This window comes from Cydia fagiglandana, chromosome 4 (genome assembly GCF_963556715.1).
Source record: "Cydia fagiglandana chromosome 4, ilCydFagi1.1, whole genome shotgun sequence".
NCBI lineage: Eukaryota > Metazoa > Arthropoda > Insecta > Lepidoptera > Tortricidae > Cydia > Cydia fagiglandana.
The window spans coordinates 6,312,813-6,336,089 of record NC_085935.1 but is presented as its reverse complement, the minus strand read 5'-3'; the positions used below and the strand labels follow the sequence as shown (position 1 = coordinate 6,336,089).

The following is a 23,277-nucleotide window of genomic DNA, read 5'->3' as shown; positions in this document are numbered from 1 at the left end:
ATCTATAAAAGTAAATTATTATTATAACTGATAATAAAGTGCTGTCGGTGGATTATCTGTGCGGATAATGAATGGTCGGCTGTACGGTTTACAGCGAGCAGCGAGCGATAATTCCATCCAGAGGATTGGCAGTTAAGGCGAGGCGTTGGGAATTTATAAAAGTCAAAATCTCGAAAATCGGATCTGCCGATCGCTCGTGCGAAATAAAACTTAATAACTGTTGACGCTTGACGAGCACCTGGCCGCGCCGAATCATTCAATAATTCAATATTAATGCACTAATTAAATACGTCTCTGTCCGCATTAAGTCATCACGCCTAAGTGTTGCCACAAGATTAATAAGAAGGATTGACTTATGACGGTTCGCGCGTCGCGCCTCTTGTGCCTTATTATATACAACGACTTACATTATTCAAATTTGATGGGACGTAATTACTCAAAACAGCGATAAATCACTCGTTTATAAAAGGAGTCATGGCGTTTGACCGGTTTAGAGAGCGGCTTTATCGAACTATGATGAACTCATTACAGATTTGTATTTATACAACGTTTTACTGTCGCGTAATGACATTTTATCTTTTGCAGTAAGAGAAATGACTTTGATTCGTTTCTTCGAAAAATACATAAAAATGACTCGGTAACGTCGACTTAAGGTGCCGTTACAAAAATGAAAGGAACCTGAAATGGTAGCTAGGACATTAAGGTACAAAAACAAAACAAAAGTGAACTAGTAAAGGTAATTTTGCTATAAAGGCGCGTCGAGAATGGGGCAGTGTTGGGCGTAATTAATTACTCGTGTAATTTAATTACTAATTGAATTACATGTAATTGAATTACAATGTAATTGAATTACATAAAATTTAATTACATGTAATTAAATTTTCTGTGTAATTTGCAATTGTAATTACATTAATTAGTAATTAAATTACTCAATTACTTTTCATTTACCTTTTTAATAATATGCAAATATGAACAAATTTACTTGGAGTAATTATAAAGAAAAACTTTTATGAATTCCATTATACGCTGGATAACGTTATAACATATTTTTTGTCCCTGGAATCATACCTTTACATGGTACTATGTGACAAACCACGTTGAATATGGCGGTCGGCGCTTACGTCGCGTAGCACCGCATTAGTATTGGGGCGCCGCTAATAATGACGTAAGCGCCAACCTAAGGTGCCTTTCGGGTTGGACTGTAGCAAAGGGCGGCTGGGACTTAGAATTTTTTTTGACAAAGTGGTGTCATTATGACACTATTTTTAAATGATTGTAATGTGTAGATCACGTCAAAATAAGCATCTTTTACTGAAAAAACTTTTCTCTAAAATAAAAAATGAGCTGAGTTAGACGCCTCCAAAGATTGATGTTTTTAAAGGGAGCTGGGACTTAGAAAATTTTCATCGCGAGTGGTGTCATTATGACATATATTTTAAATGATTGTAACTTATAGAACACGTCAAAATAAGCTACTTTTACTTGAAAAACTTTTTTCTAAAACTTTATTAAGAACTGTTTTAAAACCCCTGTTTTTTTCATTTTCTCAAAAAAAAATCCAAGTCCCAGAAACGGCCCCCCTTTGTTACAGTCCGCTATTTTCAATATTAGAAAAAAGTTTTTCAAGTAAAAGTAGCCTATTTTAACGTGTTCTATACGTTACAATCATTTAAAATATATGTCATAATGACACCACTCGCGATGAAAATTTTCTAAGTCCCAGCTCCCTTTAAAAACATCAATCTTTGGAGGCGTCTAACTCAGCCATGTTTTATTTTAGAGAAAAGTTTTTTCAGTAAAAGATGCTTATTTTGACGTGATCTACACATTACAATCATTTAAAAATAGTATCTTAATTATTAATGACACCACTTAATCAGAAAAAAATTCTAAGTCCCAGCCCTCCCTTTGCTACAGTCCAACCAAAGTTAACATTGACAATGTTGCTTAGTCAAATTTAAAACCATTCAAAATGTTCATCTGATTTTGGAAATAAAGATGATCAAAAACTTGCATTCTATAAAAGTAATTGTAATTCAAAAAAGTAATTAAATTACAAATTTTAATTACAAAATGTAATTAATAATTTAATTACTAATTACATTTTGCAATTGTAATTAGTAATTAAAATTTTAATTACTTTCCACATGTAATGGAAATTATTTGTTGGAATTACATTTTGTAATTGCAATTGTTAATTAGTAATTCAATTACTTTTTGCCCAACACTGGAATGGGGCAATAAAAAGCAATAATTCATTTTCGTTATGCCGTGTATGGGTGATAATTTCACATTGATTCCGCGGTCCGAGCCTTCAGTGCGACAATTGAGAGTTACGTCGGCCGTATATCACTCATTGTGAGTGGCACAAAGCGGCTACCACTCGGCCGGCTACCATCCGCCACCGCTCCCGTCCATCCATTTCCATTCCCATTGCCATTCACGCGACAGACAAAGACATTTGTTTTCAAACTCGAAAAAAAGTACCGAAAATAATTCCGTTTCAAGTGAGCTGTCAATAAACAATAACGGGCAGCTCGAATTGAAACTTTTGATAGGTCGTAATTTCGCAAGACAAAAACTTAAATTCCACTAACTTTTTGCCTTAGCGGACCACGCGAGTAGAATAAAAACGAAGCGACGAAACTTCTGTATCTCAAAAACAATTCAAACGCCACAAAACCTAAAACGCTTATCTAATTGAGCATTAAATATTTCGTCGAGCGCATTTTGTATCCATTTTATTTTGTGAGTCGATCGTTTTATACGTTTTATCCACCCACGGCGATGGAATCTTGGGAGCCGATATACGAAACACTTCAAAACAGGAAATATTTGAAAAAAGGTCGGGTTTTATTGGCCGAGTTACCTGCTATTAGGCGATGTTAGGTGTAAACGCGGCTTCCGTGGAGCTCGCTAAACTACTCGGCAGGAGGGCTCGCTCGCTCCACGGGGACCCATATATTTTTCTATTCGACAATAACACGAGGCATAAAGACCCGAGCGCATTGTGCCGTTGTCATCATTTGTGTTAATGCGATCCTTGAGGTTTGCACCACAATGGGATGAAGACGTCTCGCCCAGTGTCAATGCTGTGACGACGTGTAAATTAGTAATTATTCGCGCCCTTCCGGGCGGTCTTTGTGAGCAGAGCGGTAATTATGTCGCGAGACAAACTCTTTGTCAGCCAGGATCGGACGAGCGTTTTCTATTTAGCTATGATTCGCGAGCTTCATTAACGGACGCTGCCTCCCGCTGCGATCGACTGCGTTTTTATGCGTTTCTCAAATGGAGGTAATTGCAATGTATAAAAAGTTTATCGTTGATATTTGCGGCAGTAACGCGCGGCCGCCCGCCCCGGTGCGCGTACGCTTAATAAAGTAATACTCTCTAAACACATACGCATATAACATAAATTTTGTAATCGCTGAGGTTTTTTTAATCAGTGAAATTATAACTACGGTGGTCTCTGAGCTCTTTTAGCGGTCCTTTATTTAGGAATATAACATACATACATGAGAGTTTTAAGAGCATACTGAGGAATGTATACATAATTGTCTTAAAGAGAGAATTGTATACCAGAAAATTATATGAATAACCGAATGATATGACATTAATAAATTTCCATAGAATAATGCCACTAAAAAGTATATTATACACAAAAATACATCAGTAGATTTGAAAAGATAGAAACTTAATTGGTACCTATTATTTTCCTTTCAAATTTTAATTCCCATTCGGTCATAAAACTATTCTCAAAATGGCGATAATTATCTCTTGCGTGCTCAATTACTTTAAATTGGTTCTGTCTCTGCAATTTACATGTTTTATTTAAATAAATAATCCGGATCTGGACCGATAATAATTCTTTTGATTTACCAATCGACATCCACACAGACCTGTCTCGCCGCGGGGTAGTGTCGACCCCGAAACGTTTCTTTTTTCCAAACTAATGATCATTAATATTGAGTAAACATATAAATCTAATTGCGATTTGTTACCAATAACCTTACATGAATATTTCATAAGTTAAATGGTTTATGGTCTCGTTTACGAAGCCTTATTAAGTGCCCATTAATGTTAAACATAGATATTGTGGTGGGCAAGAGCCTTTTACAACTTGACCATAGGGTTACACAATTCGTGAAGTTTATAAAGCGTAGAAAGGATTCAAATGAACGGACCGACAACAAAGAATGACTCAATCTCCTCCATTCACAGCAATAGTTAACATTCCCTAAGAAACGTGAACGCGCATTAAGAATAGCATCTTTCACTGCATTCGAAGCTAATAGAAACATCGTTTACCGCAAACGTTTGGACATTTCATTAACGCGAGTTCAATAACCGGAGCGCACTCCAGCCCAAACGGATGGCCCCAGATATCGACGAATTCAAAATAAGATCGAATTAGCTGGAGATATGGAAGCGAACGCTCTTAATTTTGAAGATAACCCCCGTAATGCGGGCGCGCCGACCTCCGTCCGATCTAAGGAAAGCTTTCCGATATAACTTTTTATTTATGTTTTAATCAATGCCAGACACTTTTTACACGATTGCGTAAGAACGTGTTTATAAAAAGAGTAAATCTGAGTGGATTTAATCGTATAAGTACTACCTAATTAACTTATTTATTGAAATATTAATTTCTATTGTTAATCGAATTTGAATAATCATTAAAGTCCCCTGCGAAGTTTGCAAACAGCGCAAAAAGCCTGCGAACGACAAAATTGAATTACAAACTGGCTTTTTTGCTGTTTTTATCGAATAATGCTCTTAAAAGACCAGATGTTCGCGAGCTCATAATAAGGCATATCGCGTACAAAGCATCGAAATCGGACACCGGAGATGGAACAACCATGATTCGGGCAACAAAGTAACAGTTTGCAGTCAAGTAACTTGATTGTTACGCAAATTGGTGTCTTAATGAGGGAGGATAAAAGCCATTCTATTTTTTGTGGACGGTGAATGAGGTTTGGTTGTTTGGGTCCGTGCGAGTTTAGCGAAGTGTCTACAAGATGTAGATGTTTTGACTGTTGTTTACACACACTAGAACTAATTTATTGTAAATCTGATCTACGCCAGTCGGTAAATTAACTGGGCTACTATAATATTTCTCACGAACACTTGTGTAGTTTAAAAGGTCATTCTAGGTGTTAGTCAATGTCTATCCAATTACTTGTTATATTACCTGAGTCAATGAACCCGGGGCCGTATTCAGTAAACAAAACTTAATACCAATATAAAATCAAGTCATTGATGAACATTAGTGCGCCGCGGTCCTTTGTTTTTTTTAATACCTACATATAAAGTGTATGTTTGATTTCCTATCTATGTAATTTTTATGCGTAAATTTCCTGATCGTAAAGATTACTACAACTAATATCATGTAAGTGCTGCCAGCTATTGAGTTTGCTATCACAATCGCGCAAAAAGATCTATCGTCGGCCTGAGGGTGCAGCATCTGTTAATAACACTGTAGATATATCGAATATTAATGACGAATTAATATCATTATGTATATTTACAAAGATAACTACATATATGATTCATCTATTGAATAATCAGTTCCAAGTTAAGCATAGACAAGCTAGCAAAAATTATATATAAATGCTACCGCTTTTAAATATCTCATCTGATCGCATTTGTCTCTTACTAGCCAGTATGTGAGTGCAAATAGTGCGAGAGGGACAAATGCTATATATGTCGGGCATAAAAGCAAACGTGCTGGCTAACCAATAAGCTATTTTATTTAAGAGTAACTAAAGTCTATACAAAAAACTCTTGCCTATACAATTAACTGACAATGTAGAGGTAATGCTCAAAATAACGATCAAAACAAGAAATATCTAACTTGATGTGACCGAAATAAGTAAATTGGACAACGAATTTAGGCTTAATACCACAAAAAGAACCTAAAAGTAAACAATTATTATGGGAGCAAGAACCAGTAAGATGTTAAGTACTTTCTCATCGTCGCGACAACTTTAATGACAACCTTTAGAATGATACAATGAGTAAAACACTATCATTATTCCCCGTCCGCCATTATAATCTCCGTAGCCTGAAATTTATTTATCTACAGCGTTAATACGAGTCCGAGTGTACCAGTATTGTGGAACTAATGGGGATCTATTTGCTGATTTGTATCTATTGATAATATCGCCCATTCAAATCGAGTAAATGGACTCTACGGTGCCAGTATTCTGAGATTATGGGATTTAATGCGTTGCTGGTCCCTTACACAATCAAACCAGTATAAATAGAGCTCTCATCACGCATAGTTGATACAGATTTCGGGGTCACAGTTAAACTGGATATAAGGTGATGTCGGAATAACAGGGATATTCGCGGAGCGTCCAAGCGGAATCGTTGGTGAATAATGGTGATTTTGTGATTTAAGGGTTCCGAATTATTGAAGATACTTCTGGATTACTTTTGCCATAGTTTGATAAGCACACTTTTTTCACGTCTACAATTGATTCTAGTCTGATTTTTATTATTTACAAAAATAAGTAGTTTTGGGTTTAAAAACAATTTCATTATTGTATAGTCCATGAAATAATCAAATTATTCTATATTTAATTCAATAACATGTATTGAAGATTAAAGAAACGAACTAATTTGCTAATACTTCCTTTGCTAGCAAACGAATTGTAACTCTATCATGTCTACCAAAGGCTCAATTTCCGAAAACGTCCATTAAAATCAGATTCCCTTTAACAAATGTAAAAAAGAGCTCCCGTCACTCGTAATTGATCCCGGATGTTTTATCTTGATGAGCCCTTTATTCACCCGCTACCCCATTGAAGATATCATCTAAAGGGTTGCTTACAAATATCACTTAATTTGTACCAACTCTTTGTTACTTCACTAAACCCTCCACTTTTTACATTCAAAGCAATATGTACATTTCAATTGCAAGTTTTTTTTTAGGCTATCGATAATCTGTTCTTCTCCAAAAAGACTCTTATGGACTTAGTTTTTTTACTTTTGTTTTCCACCCAAAATTGAACGCGTGTTTCTAAAATGGCTGTTTAAGTTTTAAGCATTGATGACAGGATCAGTGTGATTTCGATAGGTATTAAGACCGTCAGATTGTTGGTAATAATCATCTGAATTGGTTATTTAGTTTTAGTCCGATTCAACGCTCCTATATAATCTAACACTAATTTAACATTTGTATATGCTAACATTGACTACAATTACAATACAAAAAGGGCTTACCTTTGTCTACAATTTTGCCGAATAAATTCTTTCCTCTTAGAAAATTTCTCGTTGAACAGTTCCATCTTCTATATTTGAATTGGTGCTGGCACTCTGCGACAGCCATGCTGGCTCCTTTTGCGACTGCGGCGAGAACCCCGGGGTTCTCTCGCGCCAGCCGCCGCTGTTTCCTCCTCAACGTGGCGTGTACTGCGGGGTCCATGTACAACACGCCCGGAGATATAGGCGACAAATTATTTGGCTCCCCCGCTTTGGCGATACCCCTGAAACAAAACGAAACGCTACAAAAACGATCCACTTTTGTCACCGTTGTAAAAGACAATGGCACCCCAAAAAAACATAATTCGAACGCCACTTAAGGCCGGGTGCTCGAAATGAACTGCTCATTTGAAAAGGTAAAGACAACAAACAATTGACGACCGAACTGTCAATCCGCAGACGTTTAGATAAATATTTGCGTCGCGCATTAATCTTGGAGGGCCCGAGTCAACAGGCAGAGCGATCGAGATCACGGCCTGTTGACTCGTCCTCGGTTCGAAAACTTGGTCTTCGGCCACAAAAAAACCCGGAGCACTCGCCGGCCGCTCCAAAAGCTGGAAATGGTATTACTTTTCTATTTGCTTTTCTTTGTAGTCGAGTGTTACGTAAATATGGACGCGTTCGTCGGAAATTCTCATTTCCTCTAAGAATTTGTGGAGACGCTGCGACACGGTTTTGTTTTTAGATTTTAAGGCTTTCTTTACTTTTAGTTCAAGATTTATGTGCGCTAACTTGTTTTCTTTAACTCCTTCAAACCTTTTTTTTCTTTTGGCTGTGACATTCGATTTGCTCTTAAACTTTTTGTTGCAGCCTGTCTGAATAAAATTATCCTAATAGTGTGCCAAACATCGGTGGCAATAAGATATTTCAAGATTGTTATCTAATGATTACATCAAATTTAAATAAGTCACATAAACAGCATTTAGTTCTTTACAGCAGGTAAAATAATCAACAGCAGTTGATACATTTGCATGAATCAATTTCTTATTTTGAATCTCAATACGTTAATTAATTAATATCGAGTAATTCTTTTTTCTTCCATGCGAACATGTAAGTGCATTTAAAATCAAACCTTTTATTGGGTCCAATTTAATTTAATTTATGCAAAACTTATCATCATCAGCGTGGTCATTCTACTCATCAAAAAGTTACTGAACTTTATCATAATGTCGGAAGGGAATATGACGCGTCGACAGTTTAAAAAGATCTTAATCCGATATTGGGTGCTACAAAAAAAATCGACACCTACAACTGCTTGGAAAACAAAGGATATTTGCCTGTCCATATATAGTTCTTAGCACTTGTCACGTCAGTAGGAAACTAAATACGAAGCGAGTCTTAAGGGAAAAAATCGTGAATGACTTTCACGGGCACACGAAATGTTTGGACAGCGATAAAGGCCTGTATGAATGTGTCAAAATAACAAATATTGTCTTTGGAAGGCTTGGGTTCTTATTCGGGTAATTAAGCGTTTCCTTGGGTCATGAAAGACGGAATGGTACTTATTACTCACAACTAAAAGGCCGAAAACATTTATTTTCGGAGATTTTTGTTTTAAAACGCGGCTGCATAAAATTTTTCTCAAATTAAGCAAACTCGGAAATGAGTTGCTTAACTCTTGTTGGACTTAATTATGAGGGAACAAATGAACATACTTACATACATACAACCCAGCACATGAATGCTAAGTAAGTACATATATAAACGGTATGCACCGGTCAAAATCAAAATCCTCGTTTTCTTTGCCATATTATTCGGATAAAAATGAAACAGATTTTTAAGATCCATCTTAATGTAACAATAACAATGTTCATAATCACCATGGAATTGGTGAATGAAATGAAAACCATGTCTCTAAACGATTTTGTGAACCAGTTTAATCGGGATTGGACAAGTTCAAACTTGAATCGGTCCAATAACATTAATATCAAGCCATTGGAGTATAATATAATGAAGCCATTCTGATGTGATGGTGACATTACATGAATGAATAATGTCATCTAATTGAATGAACATGGACCGATAAATGTAGGTTGGAAATGGTTAACAAGTATTAAAATTATTACTTAATCTATGAAATTGTAGGTGAAATGATGAAACAAATGTAACTAATCGATTGAATAGTAATGAATAAAGATATTATGAATTGTGCCCGATTTAACCATGTAACTAGGTATTAAGAAAATGATTAAATATTCATATTCACATACTGAATAGGTTAATGGAGTGATATAAACAAAACAAACAATTTATATATGTAGGTATATAAATGTTACTTGAAATAATTAAACAAATGTTTGTTTCATGTGATCTGATCGCTTAACTAGTTATAATCGTTATACGGCAAACCTCAGGTCTTTATACACATCTTTATACAATTTTTTTAAACATATATTGTTATTTACATATAATACTTGTATGAGCTTGCTCTTAACAGTTTACTCCACGTATCACGAGTATGAACGACCCTCCAAGAAAGGCGCTTGAACCTGTACGGATATGTTGGTCGTATTTGTCTACTTGACAGCGTGATAAAACGGTGTCCGTCTCTTTCTATTCCGCAGAGTTAAAAAGTGACAGTTGTTTTATCACGTGGATAAATGTGGATAAAGCGATCCATAATAGGGTTGCAGGACAATAACGTATCTATCCTAGGCGCTGCTTTTTATACAACGAATATCGCATTGCAAAAATATAGTCAACAACACATACTAAAGTTCCAAGCAACCTCAATTGATATTTTTAACCACACGACGTTTAAAACTTTAAATCTTTATAAACGGCCTGCTTTATCAGTGTTATCGCGATACAAGCACGCGATTTCGTAGCGTTATACCGGAGTGATGTGATGAATACAAATTAGTTGAACAATTTTGTTTTATCTTTTATCACAGTCTGCAGGAGTTTAAATGCTTAAAAATAAAGTAAAGTTTAACACGCGCGTTGGCACGTTTCTTAAAGGTGTTTTTGCGGTTTTTCTAGGCGGGTTGTTCGGTTTTTAAGTGGTGGTTCCGGCAGATGGCATTTGGTTAAGTGAGTAGCGAAAGGGGGATTCATTTCCTTAATGACAAGAGAATGCTCACGATCTAAAAGTATATGTTTGGTATTTGTAAAAGAACTCGTAATCATATTTTTTTCTTGTTTTGCTTAAGAGGGCGTCGAGACAAGACAAGACAAGACAAGACAAGAATGCGCCACACCCAGCCGGGGACATGCCCGCTCCGGTTAAACCGGCATACCAGGGGACGAAATTTGTGAGGAGTGACACGCTCTGGGATGGGAGAGGGATAGAATCAGCCGGCTATGCAGCCTCAAGCCAATATTGGAATGTAGGAGGGGTAGGTTGTGTCGTCGAAGGAGAGCGTTGGTGACATGCTGCTCGTCGTTTCCGCTTCGGTCTTCGAGATATCTTGGGGTCGATGTCGTTTTGAGGTGCCGTTTGTCGTCGATTCGAGGTGTTGGTTCTTCTTCGTCTGATTCGCTGTCGGTTTCGTCTAGTTGATATATTTCTGTTGCTGCTTTGATGAATTCGCCTTTGTCGTCTGCCATGTTGATCCACTCACATGTGCGTCCACCGTCATACAAGTTTGTTCCTAGGCCACTGACAGTGAATGCCTTAATAGCACTCGACACAATACACTTAATGTAAAATAATAATAAAGAGTATACACACGCACTCAACACTTTCAACTTTTTAGCAATTAACACATTAAATTGTTTACATTATTTTAGACAATTACAGCATCAGATGTCGACAGTAGTTTAATCACGCCAGGGCACGCTAGGACATACAAAATTGGATTTTAGCACTGCACAACACAATTAAGACACTTCTAGCACAAGAAAACCGCAAAAACACATAGAGTTTGCACACCGGCATACAAATTTACTTCGAGCATAAGAAACTTGCACTATCACTTTAATTTAAAAAACACGAATTCAATAAAATATAGAGAAAAAAATATTTTAATAGAGTTTCACTTGGATTGACTGTTAAAGAATGTGATTTGGTAGTTAGGGCTAAAGATCCATGACACCCTCTTCCGGTTCCGGTACCTATCTTACCCATTTACGGTCATACTTGGTATCTCTTTGTTTGCAACTCGTATCGATGTTATAAAACAATTGTTTGGTATTATTTGAAGTCTCTACCAGCATCTCTATTATATTCCTTGCGCCCCGGCGTGGTGAAAGTAGCCGCGCCGCGTACCCTTTTTTTGCATTTATTGCAACTGCACATGTTGTGATGATCTAAGTAAGACCCTTTGTTTGAGCCGACTCTCTTCCGTATTTTGCTCGCCTTTTACAACCCTTTACAATCGCCCAAATGCCTCACACTCGTTGTACATTAAGATCAGTGGGTTCCGTAAGAGGTCCCTTCTTTCCTTTGTTGCAGCCACCTTCAGGCATAAGCATATTTCTTACTCAATGACCTCTATCCTAACCCAGTCAAGTACGAGTAGGTAGGAATAAAATAAGTTTGCCGCTATATATACGCACATGAGACCGCCACGACGGTATCTAAAGTAACAACTTCCACCAACCAAACTTGTGCGAAGGAAAATAATTTGTGTACTGAACCCACCGAGCTTGTCCCAGATATGCAGCGTCCCTCGTGCGTCGTGAGAGCCCTATAAATCGCTAATTTAGAATAAAATTGGGATGGTATTGTAACGACGAAATTAACATAGAGTTCATTTATTAACCTGCGTCTTTCGGTAGAGTAATAGTTGCCTGTTTTTGGGCAAGGGTAAAGATAGTTATCTACATTGTTCGTTGAAAGACAGCATACTATAGGTACTCATCATAGTTCAAACACTGCTGCTACTACCTGCTTAAAACAAACATGCAATTATGCAGACTCGAACCACATGAGCACGTTATTTAGAGGTAAAATGGAAAGCTCTCACCAGGTAACTTGTACTCTTATCTTGACTTCGCTGAGGTTTAACTTCGGCGTATGCGCAGGGATTTTACACATTTTAAAATCAATATACGTCAAACCGGCATTTCTCGGGATAAAATATTTTAATAGAATCGAAACCGAAACAAATGAAACCCGCGCGGTCAGTTAAATAAAAAAGAAACACGGTCCGGCCCGCACATCTGGCGACAACATGGTATTGCACCGTACACCATTGAAAAACCTTCCCGGGACGCGTCCGACCTCGGTGACGGTCAAAACAAAACTCCCTTTTGCTTAAGAGGGCGTCGAGGAGGGTAAATTTTCAGATTCTGTCAAATTACCCCATTTCACACACAAACGCAGCTCACGCACACTACCTCAATTTACTGGGACAGGTCAGTGACCCCTAATGTTTTTTTAAAGGTGCTGTTTCGAGTTTAGTGTTAACTACTGACCTTCTTTGAGGAATTTAAACTGTCAAAGCTTTCCTTTGTGAGAAGACAGAGAAAAAACACTTTTTATATATAGCTTTCCTTGTTTGTTCATGTCATGTCATAGGTATGTGACGTATTAGGTAATTAATTATTTTCGTTGTTGACTTTTGTATTAAGATAGGTACAAAACGGCGACGCTCTTAACTGTCCATCGGTAGACCTTATGCCTTTTGTAATAAGGTTTATGGACTGTCAGTTAACAGTGTGGTGGTGTGCGATGGTAGGTATGCGGTTTGTAGACATAGACCAAATTAAACCTAGGAGTTTTATTATTAAAGATATAAGAAATCGTCTACTTTACCTACTCGAAAAAAGTGGACTCTATCTAAAATTATCCCTTCATTAGTTATAGGTCTTGTAACATTTTTTACAACTATAGACGCTTATTATATTTCACTTATAACTTAATTTTTAAAGCTCTGTTGATAATAAGGCTTTAAAAACATCTAATAAAATTCAGGTACTACACTTATACTTTTGTAAGTCAGTAAGTGATGCTTACTTAAAACTTATCGGGAAATCAAATAACTCATAACTACCTATCTTCTTCCTCGCGTCATCCCGGCATTTCGCCACAGCTCATGAGAGCCTGGGGTCCGCTTGACAACTAATCCCATGATTTAACGTAGGCACTAATTTTTACGAAAGCGACTGCCATCTGACCTTCCAACCCAGAGGGTAAACTAGGCCTTATTGGGATTAGTCCGGTTTCCTCACGATGTTTTCCTTCACCGAAAAGCGACTGGTAAATATCAAATGATATTTCGTACTTAAGTTCCGAAAGACTCATTGGTACGAGCCGGGGTTTGAACCCGCGACCTCCAGATTGCAAGTCGCACGCTCTCACCGCTAGGCCACCAGCGCTTCTTAACTCATAACTACCTATATTAAAATATTTAAATTTACTAATTCATCTCATACGTTCAATAAGGCCCGGGACTGGGCCTTGTCACCCGCACCGACAGAGGGCCTTTTTAGTCCTACATAATATTAAAGAACTGTGTCCCGGATAGTATGGGTTCTGGTCCATGACGCGTCCTGAATTAACTTATACAGGGTGTAATTGTTAAGTGTGGCCAGACTACAATTCCGTAAATATAACAGATATCAGAAAACTTCAAATTGATATCGAAAGTGCGTTACCTAATGAGTAAAATTATATTAATAACTTTTTTTAAATAAATGCAGAAATATCCCAAACATTAACTTCCAATCAAACCCTCCCATACATTTAGTACGACGACTCAACCCTCAAAGAACGTCGGTGTTGTAAGAGACAAAACTGCTTGAGATTCATTATTTGCGATAATAAACTGTAATAAAATAATAAAACTACCGTTTATGGAATAATAAATCTAACACTTATTTTTTAAGGAAGTACATATTTTTTTGTTTACAGTAGTTTCTCGAAATGACGCCCTTCTTGTGCGATACATTGACGGGCCCCCTTAAATATTTCTAAATTAACTTTGCGGCGTGATTAAAAAATAAATGCTAGATTTATTATTTCATAAACGGTAGTTTTATTATTTGATTACAGTTTATTATCGCAAATAATGAATCTCAAGCAGATTTATCTCTTACAACACCAACGTTCTTTGAGGGGTGAGTCGTCGCACTAAATGTATGGGTGGGTTTGAAGTTAATGTTTGGGATATTTCTGCTTTTATTAAAAAAATATATTAATGTAATTTTACTCATTGGATAACGCACTTTCGATATCAATTTGAAATTTTCTGATATCTGTTATATTTACGGATTTATAGCCCGGCTACACTTAACGATTACACCCTGTATATCATTAGATAATTCATAGCCTATATCTATAGAATAAATCGTTCTTATGAGCGTATTTGGTGGGCATCCCTTATTAGTAAAAAAGCCTACTGCTTTATAATAGGGTGGCAATGGTGGCAGAAACCCATTTCATTTGTAAAATTGTAGGGATGAATGTATAGTTTATTGTAAATCCCAAATATATTAAATTACCCGCGGACAGAGCGACCGATTTTATTATTAGATAATTTTCACATGTATGAGCTCTGTTCTGTGTAAGTAATCCTAGAGCAGCTGTAAGCGCTGCGCGCCGTGTTTGACGGTCTAACGATCCGCCCTCGGCTGCAGCGCTGACAGCGATGTATTGTGCCCGCTTCCCGCAGGCGCAGAGAGCTAGATACGAACGTTGTTATCGAGGCTGTCATACTAAGTTGCTTTTTCCCGTTAAATTTGTGTTTTGTAATTATTATTTGGCTTTCGCTCTTTCTCCTTCTGTTTGTATAAAGATAGATAGATGTGTGTATTGTGTGTCGTAACGGACAATAAATCGGTGTGCGAAAACGAACGCTTGGTGCCTATTATTTGCTCCTGCATCTGCACCCGCTTACCACGCCTAGCACAACTCTACCTTCCACATCTACAAAATTATCACCTGTAATTTATCTGTAAAATATTAAAACATTGTATTCACACTTTTCAAATGCCAGATTCAGTTTTTTTTTTTGACTTTGGCCATAATTCAATTTGAATATCACCGCCACGCGCTACTAATTAATATTCAGAAAAAATATATGAGTGCCTATTTTTATTTTTTTGACATTTAGATTTTATTCTAGAAATTATTAAACTGAAATTGAACTGAATTCCTCGTCCCTAAATTATACAAAAATGATATATAACTTGCCCTAGTTGCTAAAAGCATGAAGAAAGCATGAAATATAGCATAGATTGGACTTCATAGATTGGAGCCGACCATTTCCCCTCTTCCCTTATTTTTGGTATACTAAGCCACTAGTATTGGGTTGCCTATAATTATTTTTCTTTGAATGTACTCGTAAACCTCTATCCGTTAGTATGCGATTCATTAATGGACGCACCATGGCCCAAATCGGGACACGGTTCTTTAACACGTAATGTTAATAATCAGTGAACATCTTTAATTACGCTCAAATGCTTAAGTTTCAGTACAGGTAAAAGTACATATGAACTGTACTTTTAATGGTTAGTACAATCGGCATCAAATGGAGAGTGACGGCCAAAGAAACCAAATATAGCTATAGGATCTAAATGTGGACGAATAAGGTCAGGTGAAGCATATAAGGCCCACCTTTATTTTAACTGAAATAGTTATATTAATAATCAGGATATTATGACCAAATCAATGTTTCTTCATATATACCAAAATAGTTATAAAAATATTCCGGCGCTTTTGAAAAATACACGTTTTATAAAAAAACCATACCATGTTGGTTCGGAACCGGGCCTTGTTACTTGCACTGACAGTTGAACACTGACTTGAACATAAGTTCAAGAATAATAGAAAATATTACCGGGCCTTATTAGCTTTTATCATGAATTAATTTCATCTTCAATTTAAAATGGTCTATAGTAAAATACGGCCTACATGAGTCATGGAAAAACAAATTGTATTTTATTTAGAAAGTACTTATAATATATGTTGTTCATAATCTTCAGTAAGCTGACTTCTAGGAGTCTATCTATTATAATTAATGTAGATTGACAGTTTACTTAGCAAATTGTACTTTTATACCTTTGAAACAAGCATTTGAGCGTAATTAATGATGTTTACTGATTGTTAATCTTAAATATACCTATTATGTAGGGCATTTAAATTATTTTAGCGGACCGAGCGGATATGTATGTTTGTAGACCACTTTTTTATTTAAATAATTAAATTGTAATTCATTCAAAAAAAGGTTACTACAATTAGGGATATAGATACCTCACCTACCTTATTACAAAGCATTACAAAAATGTCCAAAGGCCAAAGCCGCACTGATAAGACATAAGACCTCATAAATACCTATAAATAAACGTTCACTGAAAAAAACCCTAAGGCATTTCTGATAAGTAATTATTTTTCGTCACTGAGTTATCGTTTTGCACCGAATATCAATGAAATAAAAGCACGTTAATTTGATAGATACATTTATATAAAAATCGTCACATGGGACCAATATAGGTACTCGTAAACCAGACCACTGCGGTATTGGCTTTAAATATCGTTCTTTCAACTGATAATATAGCCACAAAAACTCGCTGAGACTGCAGGTCGAGTCTTGATTTCAATTTCTTGATGATATATCATTGAATTAACTTTCAAAGCACGTGATAGCTCTCAGAATAGCAACAAAACTGGTTGAAACTAAGAATTTTATTGCTGATATTATGTGAACAACATTGCTTCGTCTTCATAAATAAAATTTTAATAATTTATATTGTTTACGTTAAAATGTGAAGAAATTTGTTGATAAATTGTCTATCTAGTATATTGACATTATGTCATATATGTTTTTAAAATGACGTAATATGAATGCCAGCACAATGAAAATTTATTCCAATAAGATAAAACAAATCTTCGAACTTTTTTCATTTTTAGTGAATTAGGAAGAAACTAATTACACTGATTTGGTTGTGTTCGTATATTTTTTATATAATTTGTTATATTTTTAAAGTATTATGACTTATGAATAAAAACAAATCAAAATTTTAATGACTCTTGATCTCCGTGTGACATTATTCATTTACCCTATTTATTTTGAACACAGTTTTTCACTGGTATCATCATTCGTATACGGACATGAATTTATGTCATAAATGAACTGTCAAAATGGGAGATTTTAAGTACGCGTCCGCTCCGGACGGCCCACAGCGGGCATCTGATTCAAAGGAGAATTTGACAGATATGGCGGATGTATGGAAATTTTACGAAAGTTTACGTTTACGATTGAGTTTCTCTGTTGTCTTTAAGAGGAAAAATAGGAAAAGCCTGATTCGTTGTAGTCCAGTTATCTGGCTTTCGAAATCACTCGATTTTATAGCTTGAGCATCGAAATTTTTATACAAATTTTACTAAACGCTGACACTCGTTCATCTCGTTTTAGGTACAACTTTGCATGAGTGTATTTATTATATTGTAAATGATTTCAAATTTTCAAGGGTGATTCGTTGTAAACACACTCTTTGGGATAATAATGATATTTATTATAAAAAAAATTATCAAGAGATGTGGACGCTAGCCACTAAACGGTGACTGCCTTTTTCGCTGATTTTGCTCGATGCAGTCTTAATAACTTTGCTGGACATTTTAGAAAAATTAAAAAATCTTCAATGTTAAAAATAACCATAAAGCTTACGGAGAAGCGTTGAAATGTAAGCCGTCGGCATAATTATCAATATACGAACTTATATATATTTGTATTTAAAAATTAAAACATGTTAGTAAAATGGTACTTATGTAAATACATACAAACATATAAATTTTATAAAAAATATTAATGAAATGTTGCCGTCGGTAGCATTCAATAATATAACTATATTGCGTATTAATACCGCAAACTGTAATTTATTCTGAAGTATTTAATAATAGTTAATTTACATAAATATAGTTATAGTATTAATTAATTTATTAGTAGAACAAACAATCATGTTGAGTACGCGTAACGCGAGCCTGTTAGTTCTGATACCCGTGATAAGGCCAGAATGACCGAAAAACGTGTTAGAAGTGTCTTTCATTTAATTAATTGAACAATTAAAAGTCTTGAGAAAGTATCTATTAACGGTAACTGATATACACAAAACACGTTGTAGTTATTTAAGAAGGAAAATTATTTCTATACATATTATACGTTTAGTATTTTCTCTTTTGATTATTTTAAAATACGTAAACAAGGCTATCGAAATGTTATTACCTACTATACAAAATATTGTCAAGATCTTGGGTATAAAAATAGTTTAATTAATAAATATAAATAAACGTAGATATGACAGATGTCAATACATATTTAATGACTACCGACGCAACATTGCCGACGGCATTTTTCATTAAGTCTAGGTAACAAAAAATGTATAATTACCTATAATTACAGTTCTAATATGTATACAACATCATTTTGTTTCCTTTTTTGTTAGTATTGAAAGTGATTGATTCTATTATATTATTTATTTTATTTATTGTTTTCTAGGATATCTAGGTACCACTGGGAATGTTTATATTTATATTTACCTATAACACTTAGGTACCTATAATTTTATTACTTAGTATTATTTGTACAATTAACAACATGAACAGGCAAGTACAACGGCCAGCAACTTAAATCCCATTTAGAGATCCTGTCCAGTCAAATTTTGAGCAGATGAGATTTAAAAAAATATATTTTCCGTCTAAAACATATCTAGGTCTAGTGTGGTATTAGGCAAGACATACCAGGAGCTCAGAGATAGGAAGAGCAAATACTTAAATGCTCCCGTCCGTCACCCGGGATCACTTGTCGCCTTGTCTAGAAATAACAACCCACCAGTCTCTGTATTGTTTATTATACACTAACGTAGTTTATAACCTTTTATTTCAATGAAATATGTGTCAGAAAGTGACGTTTTTATATGACAGGTTTCAAAGTCGAACAATAAGGCATTCGGTAGGTGCTATTTAAATGATTTAGTTAATGTTTTAAGCTTTTACGTGAACAATTACATGTAAATTAGCTATTGTGTGCTACTGGCATTTAGTGGCATTACATGCAATCGATAGCCGGAAGATTAAATCAAAAAGGCTACAAATATATTATAGCCGTGAACAATGAACTATAAATGGAATATTACTTTGCATTACACATTTAGTGCGGAAATACAATTAACTATTTACCGTGTTTAGAAATTGACATACATAAAGTTGTAAATATAATAATTACTGTATGATGTAACATCACAAACAAAACAACCGATTGAAATAAATAACATCTAAAACAACCTACCTATCCAGTGCTTCTGCTAACCGTATTTTAATTATGTATAATACTTTAATAAGTCTGTTCATTTCAAGTTACAAACTTCCTATCCCATCTAAAACTCCAACTACTTATTTAAGAAACTTAACCTAAAAATAAAAGTGTTTATCTGTTAAATAAACGACAAACCTACACGATGTTATATTTGTACAAATAAATCTTCATAATCCCTATCAAATCTAATGCAGCACTATTTATTACTTGTCACAACAAACCAAAGCCAAGAAGATTACATCATTAATTAACTTAAACATTTAAGATTTTAGTTTCAAGTCAATAATTAAGTTTTAGTGGGCTATAACTATAACTCGCACGCGTTAGCTTTCTTTAATGATTCGCTAATTATCTCATTCGATTTATATGAGGGAAACATCTGGCTGTCAGCCGGCGGCGGGCGAAACTTAACTTTACTACCTCACAACTACGATCCAATTTCGCTAAACTATAACTTCTACATGCGTTTAATCTTTTTTAACTAACACATTTAAGGTATTCTTAAATTGTTGTGACATTAGTACGATGCGGTTGTAGTTTCATTGATGAAAACGTCATAACTAAATGTATAAGTTATATTAACGTATAAGGCAATTTTATAACAGAAACTTTGTCAACACACAGTATTCTTCACTCAAACTTCACTTGTAATCTTTCTACCTCAATCACTGCAGTTACCATAACAAGCTTAAACTAGCTCGCAAAGTCAAAATTCCAAAGACTAAAACAGAGTGTACTCACCACCACATGCTGCCGCGTCCTCTCCGAGGCTTGCCAGCGGCGTCGCACCGTATACACAGAACTGTGAGCACAAATAACCACAAACACTTCATTTTAAGGGGCGGGAGAGAGCATGAGCGCGGCCGGTCGTCGCACGGTCACGTCTGACGGCCGAGCCCGAGCCTCGAGGCGGGCCCGCGTTGGAGGGAGGTCTCTGCTCACCTGCCTACGTCCGATTGGTACGCGCCTCTATTTTTTTTCGACACATTGTAATCTTTGAGTTTAGGTCATTAGGTTGGTTATGCAATTGTTGCTTGGATTAGTTCTAATGCTGTTTATATTTACACTGCCGAAACATACTTAGGTTAATTGCTTAAGGTAATTGACCGGTGTTAAGTTTGCGATTAAGATTAAAATGATGCGATGTTTTGTTTTTCTGATGTCATTCATTACTAATTATCTCACAGCTTATATTTAATTTTTCTGCTTCTGATTTAATCAGTATCTTTAATATCTAGATAATGAACAAGGCGCAGACTTTTTATCTGTAAACATCTAACTTGAATGAACTAAGTAGGTATAACTAGGTAGTCAGGAAGATGGCGGGCAGCAATAGATCTAGTTTTTACGGGCCGATACAAATTCCATGCGCTAGCGCAGGAAAAAGCAACTGATGCAACCCAGTACATAATTTATGGCATGTGTTGGTTTTAAATAGGCTTAATACAGTGTTGCAAGGTTTAATCTTGTATTTTCTATCAATTAAAAGTTAGCGTTACATCATATACTTAAGTATGTATTTGAATGATAGTTAATTAAATTATTTGTATTAACTGTAGCATTGTTTTTGACACAAGAATGGTAACCCTGGATAATTTTAGGTGAGAATGGTAGGCACTTTTCTTACAATTACTATAAAAGTACCTAGTAAGTAACTAGGCACATTAGGCACATACCTACCATAAAAAGTAAGTAGTTAATGCCACTCAAGACAACATTGCCGTTTGTCGATACGATCGATTTCTAATTAAAACTTTAGTGCAATAGCCTTTATTTTCTCCTACAAAATGTACTCTTTTGCTACAAATCCAAATATTTTTGTTTAACTTAGCAATTTTTGTATTGTTTTAATACTTGGATATTATGAAATAAATAAGAGAATTCTTTCAAAAAAAAAAATTAGGAAATTTTTCAAATTGGTCAACACGACATCCAATAATTCCAATCCCGAGTCCTAGATCCTGCGCCATAAATCGGGATCCATGTCTATGATCGCGATGAGTCAGCGCTGGTGGGAGGGGCGGCGAGGCGGCCAATCAGCGCGCGGCGCCGGCGCAGCGCGCGGGGCGCACGTGTACAGTGTAGTGCAGCGCCTACGCTCGCACGGAACGCACGCTTTCCTATACCTGCTTGATTCATGCTAAGATTTATATAGGTAAAAATATGAAAATGTATATTTTGTTCCAATGACTATTCTGTTTTCATTTAATGAATTGTGGTGGAACTTGGAAGGGTATTTTTCATATTTATCGTCTTATCTACACACATATGTACCTACATACATATGATATGTATGTAGATAAAACGATAAATATGAAAAATACCCTTCACGTTGTCCTTCCAAGTTCCACTGTAATTTCTCCTATTAAAGAGCCATTTGGGCAATGTCCAGCAACTAAAATATAAAACAATTTCGAAACGTTAACGTAGGCATGTTAACGTATTGCAAGATAACGTCGAAAATTATTAACGAAAGTTCAAATCTCAAAGTGCGTAGTAGCCCTTAGCGCGCCTTATAAAAGACATCAACGACTACGCACACAATATCATATCATACAAATTACACATATGTAAGCAAAATCAAACTGACTAGGAAGGTCACAAACGACATCTCACGTCGGCTCCAAGTCTTCGTCAACCGCTGTCTTCGCCGTATTCTCGGTGTATACTGGCCCGAGAAAATTTCTAACCTAGATCTGTGGGAACGCTGTGGTGAGACTCCGATCGACCAGCAGATCAAACGCCGCAAGTGGAACTGGATCGGCCACACGTTGCGAAGGGATTTCGATTACATCCCGAGGCAAGCCCTCGACTGGAATCCCCAAGGAAAGCGGAAACGTGGCCGTCCTAAGCAATCCTGGCGACGGACGATCATCGCAGAGGCGGCGACCATTGGCAAGACGTGGAGCGAAATGAAGCGCGTAGCTCAAGACCGAACGGGATGGCGTAGCGCTGTAGATGCCCTCTGCCCCATCTAGGGGACAGAGGATATTTAGTATAAGCAAAATCGATAGCTACGTCATTGTTACAACTCTGTAGGTACAATTTATTAACAGGAATTCAATTTTACGAGTTTTACGTTTTTGTATACTTGCGGGGATTTCGTTATAAATTAGGATCGGTTTCAGTATTAGGGTAAACAAAATTTTGCGATTGGATATTTCAAACATAAAAAATAATTATTGATGTTTTCATTTAGAGCCTTTTAGTAAAATTCACTGGGCACAATGAACCAACGATATTCGTACATACCGGGTGTGGCCTGTAATATGAGCAAAAAATTAAACCGTAGGCTGTACTCCTCATACTGACCAACATTTGTTCAGCGACTTTTAAAAATTACTTGTAGTTTGATTTTTAATACACTTTAAATTTTATTCTAAGACGCAATGTATTGCGAATTTTGTTATGTTTAAGGCGTGACAAGCAACGTCAGTCACAATGATAATGGCGTGGCGATGGCGTCCATTGAAGATAATATTTATTTTGTATGAAAAATAGGGAGCCTAAATACTTCATAATTTTTAAAAGTTGTTGAACAAAAGTGTCCCCGTTTGAGGAGTAAAATTTATGTTTTAATTATTTGCTCATGTTACAGGCCTCACCCGGTATATAGTTTTCAAAAACGAAAAATATCAACAAATTATACATAAATAATACTTAACGTCACGTTATACTCTATGCTCAAGAAAAATAAATAAATAGCTAAGAACATCTGAAACGAAACCACTTAAGAATGAACAGTAACTTAAGTCCACAAAGTAACAGTTATGAAGATTTATTCGTAAACACTTAATAGTAATTCTCAAGTGGT

General features: G+C 35.9%; 1 protein-coding gene across 1 annotated transcript in view; it reads right to left on the bottom strand.

Moving 5' to 3' along the window:
• LOC134663495 (protein Wnt-1) overlaps positions 1 to 20,592 on the bottom strand; it is a 31,744-nt gene extending 11,152 nt beyond the window's left edge. The window contains exons 1-2 of the mRNA XM_063519866.1: positions 20,205 to 20,592; positions 7,228 to 7,490 (exon numbers count right to left, since the gene is read on the bottom strand). Coding sequence (XP_063375936.1) covers positions 7,228 to 7,490; positions 20,205 to 20,296 — 355 coding nt within the window. The 5' untranslated portion in view covers positions 20,297 to 20,592. The remainder of the gene's footprint in view (positions 1 to 7,227; positions 7,491 to 20,204) is intronic.
• Positions 20,593 to 23,277: the final 2,685 nt, after the last annotated feature.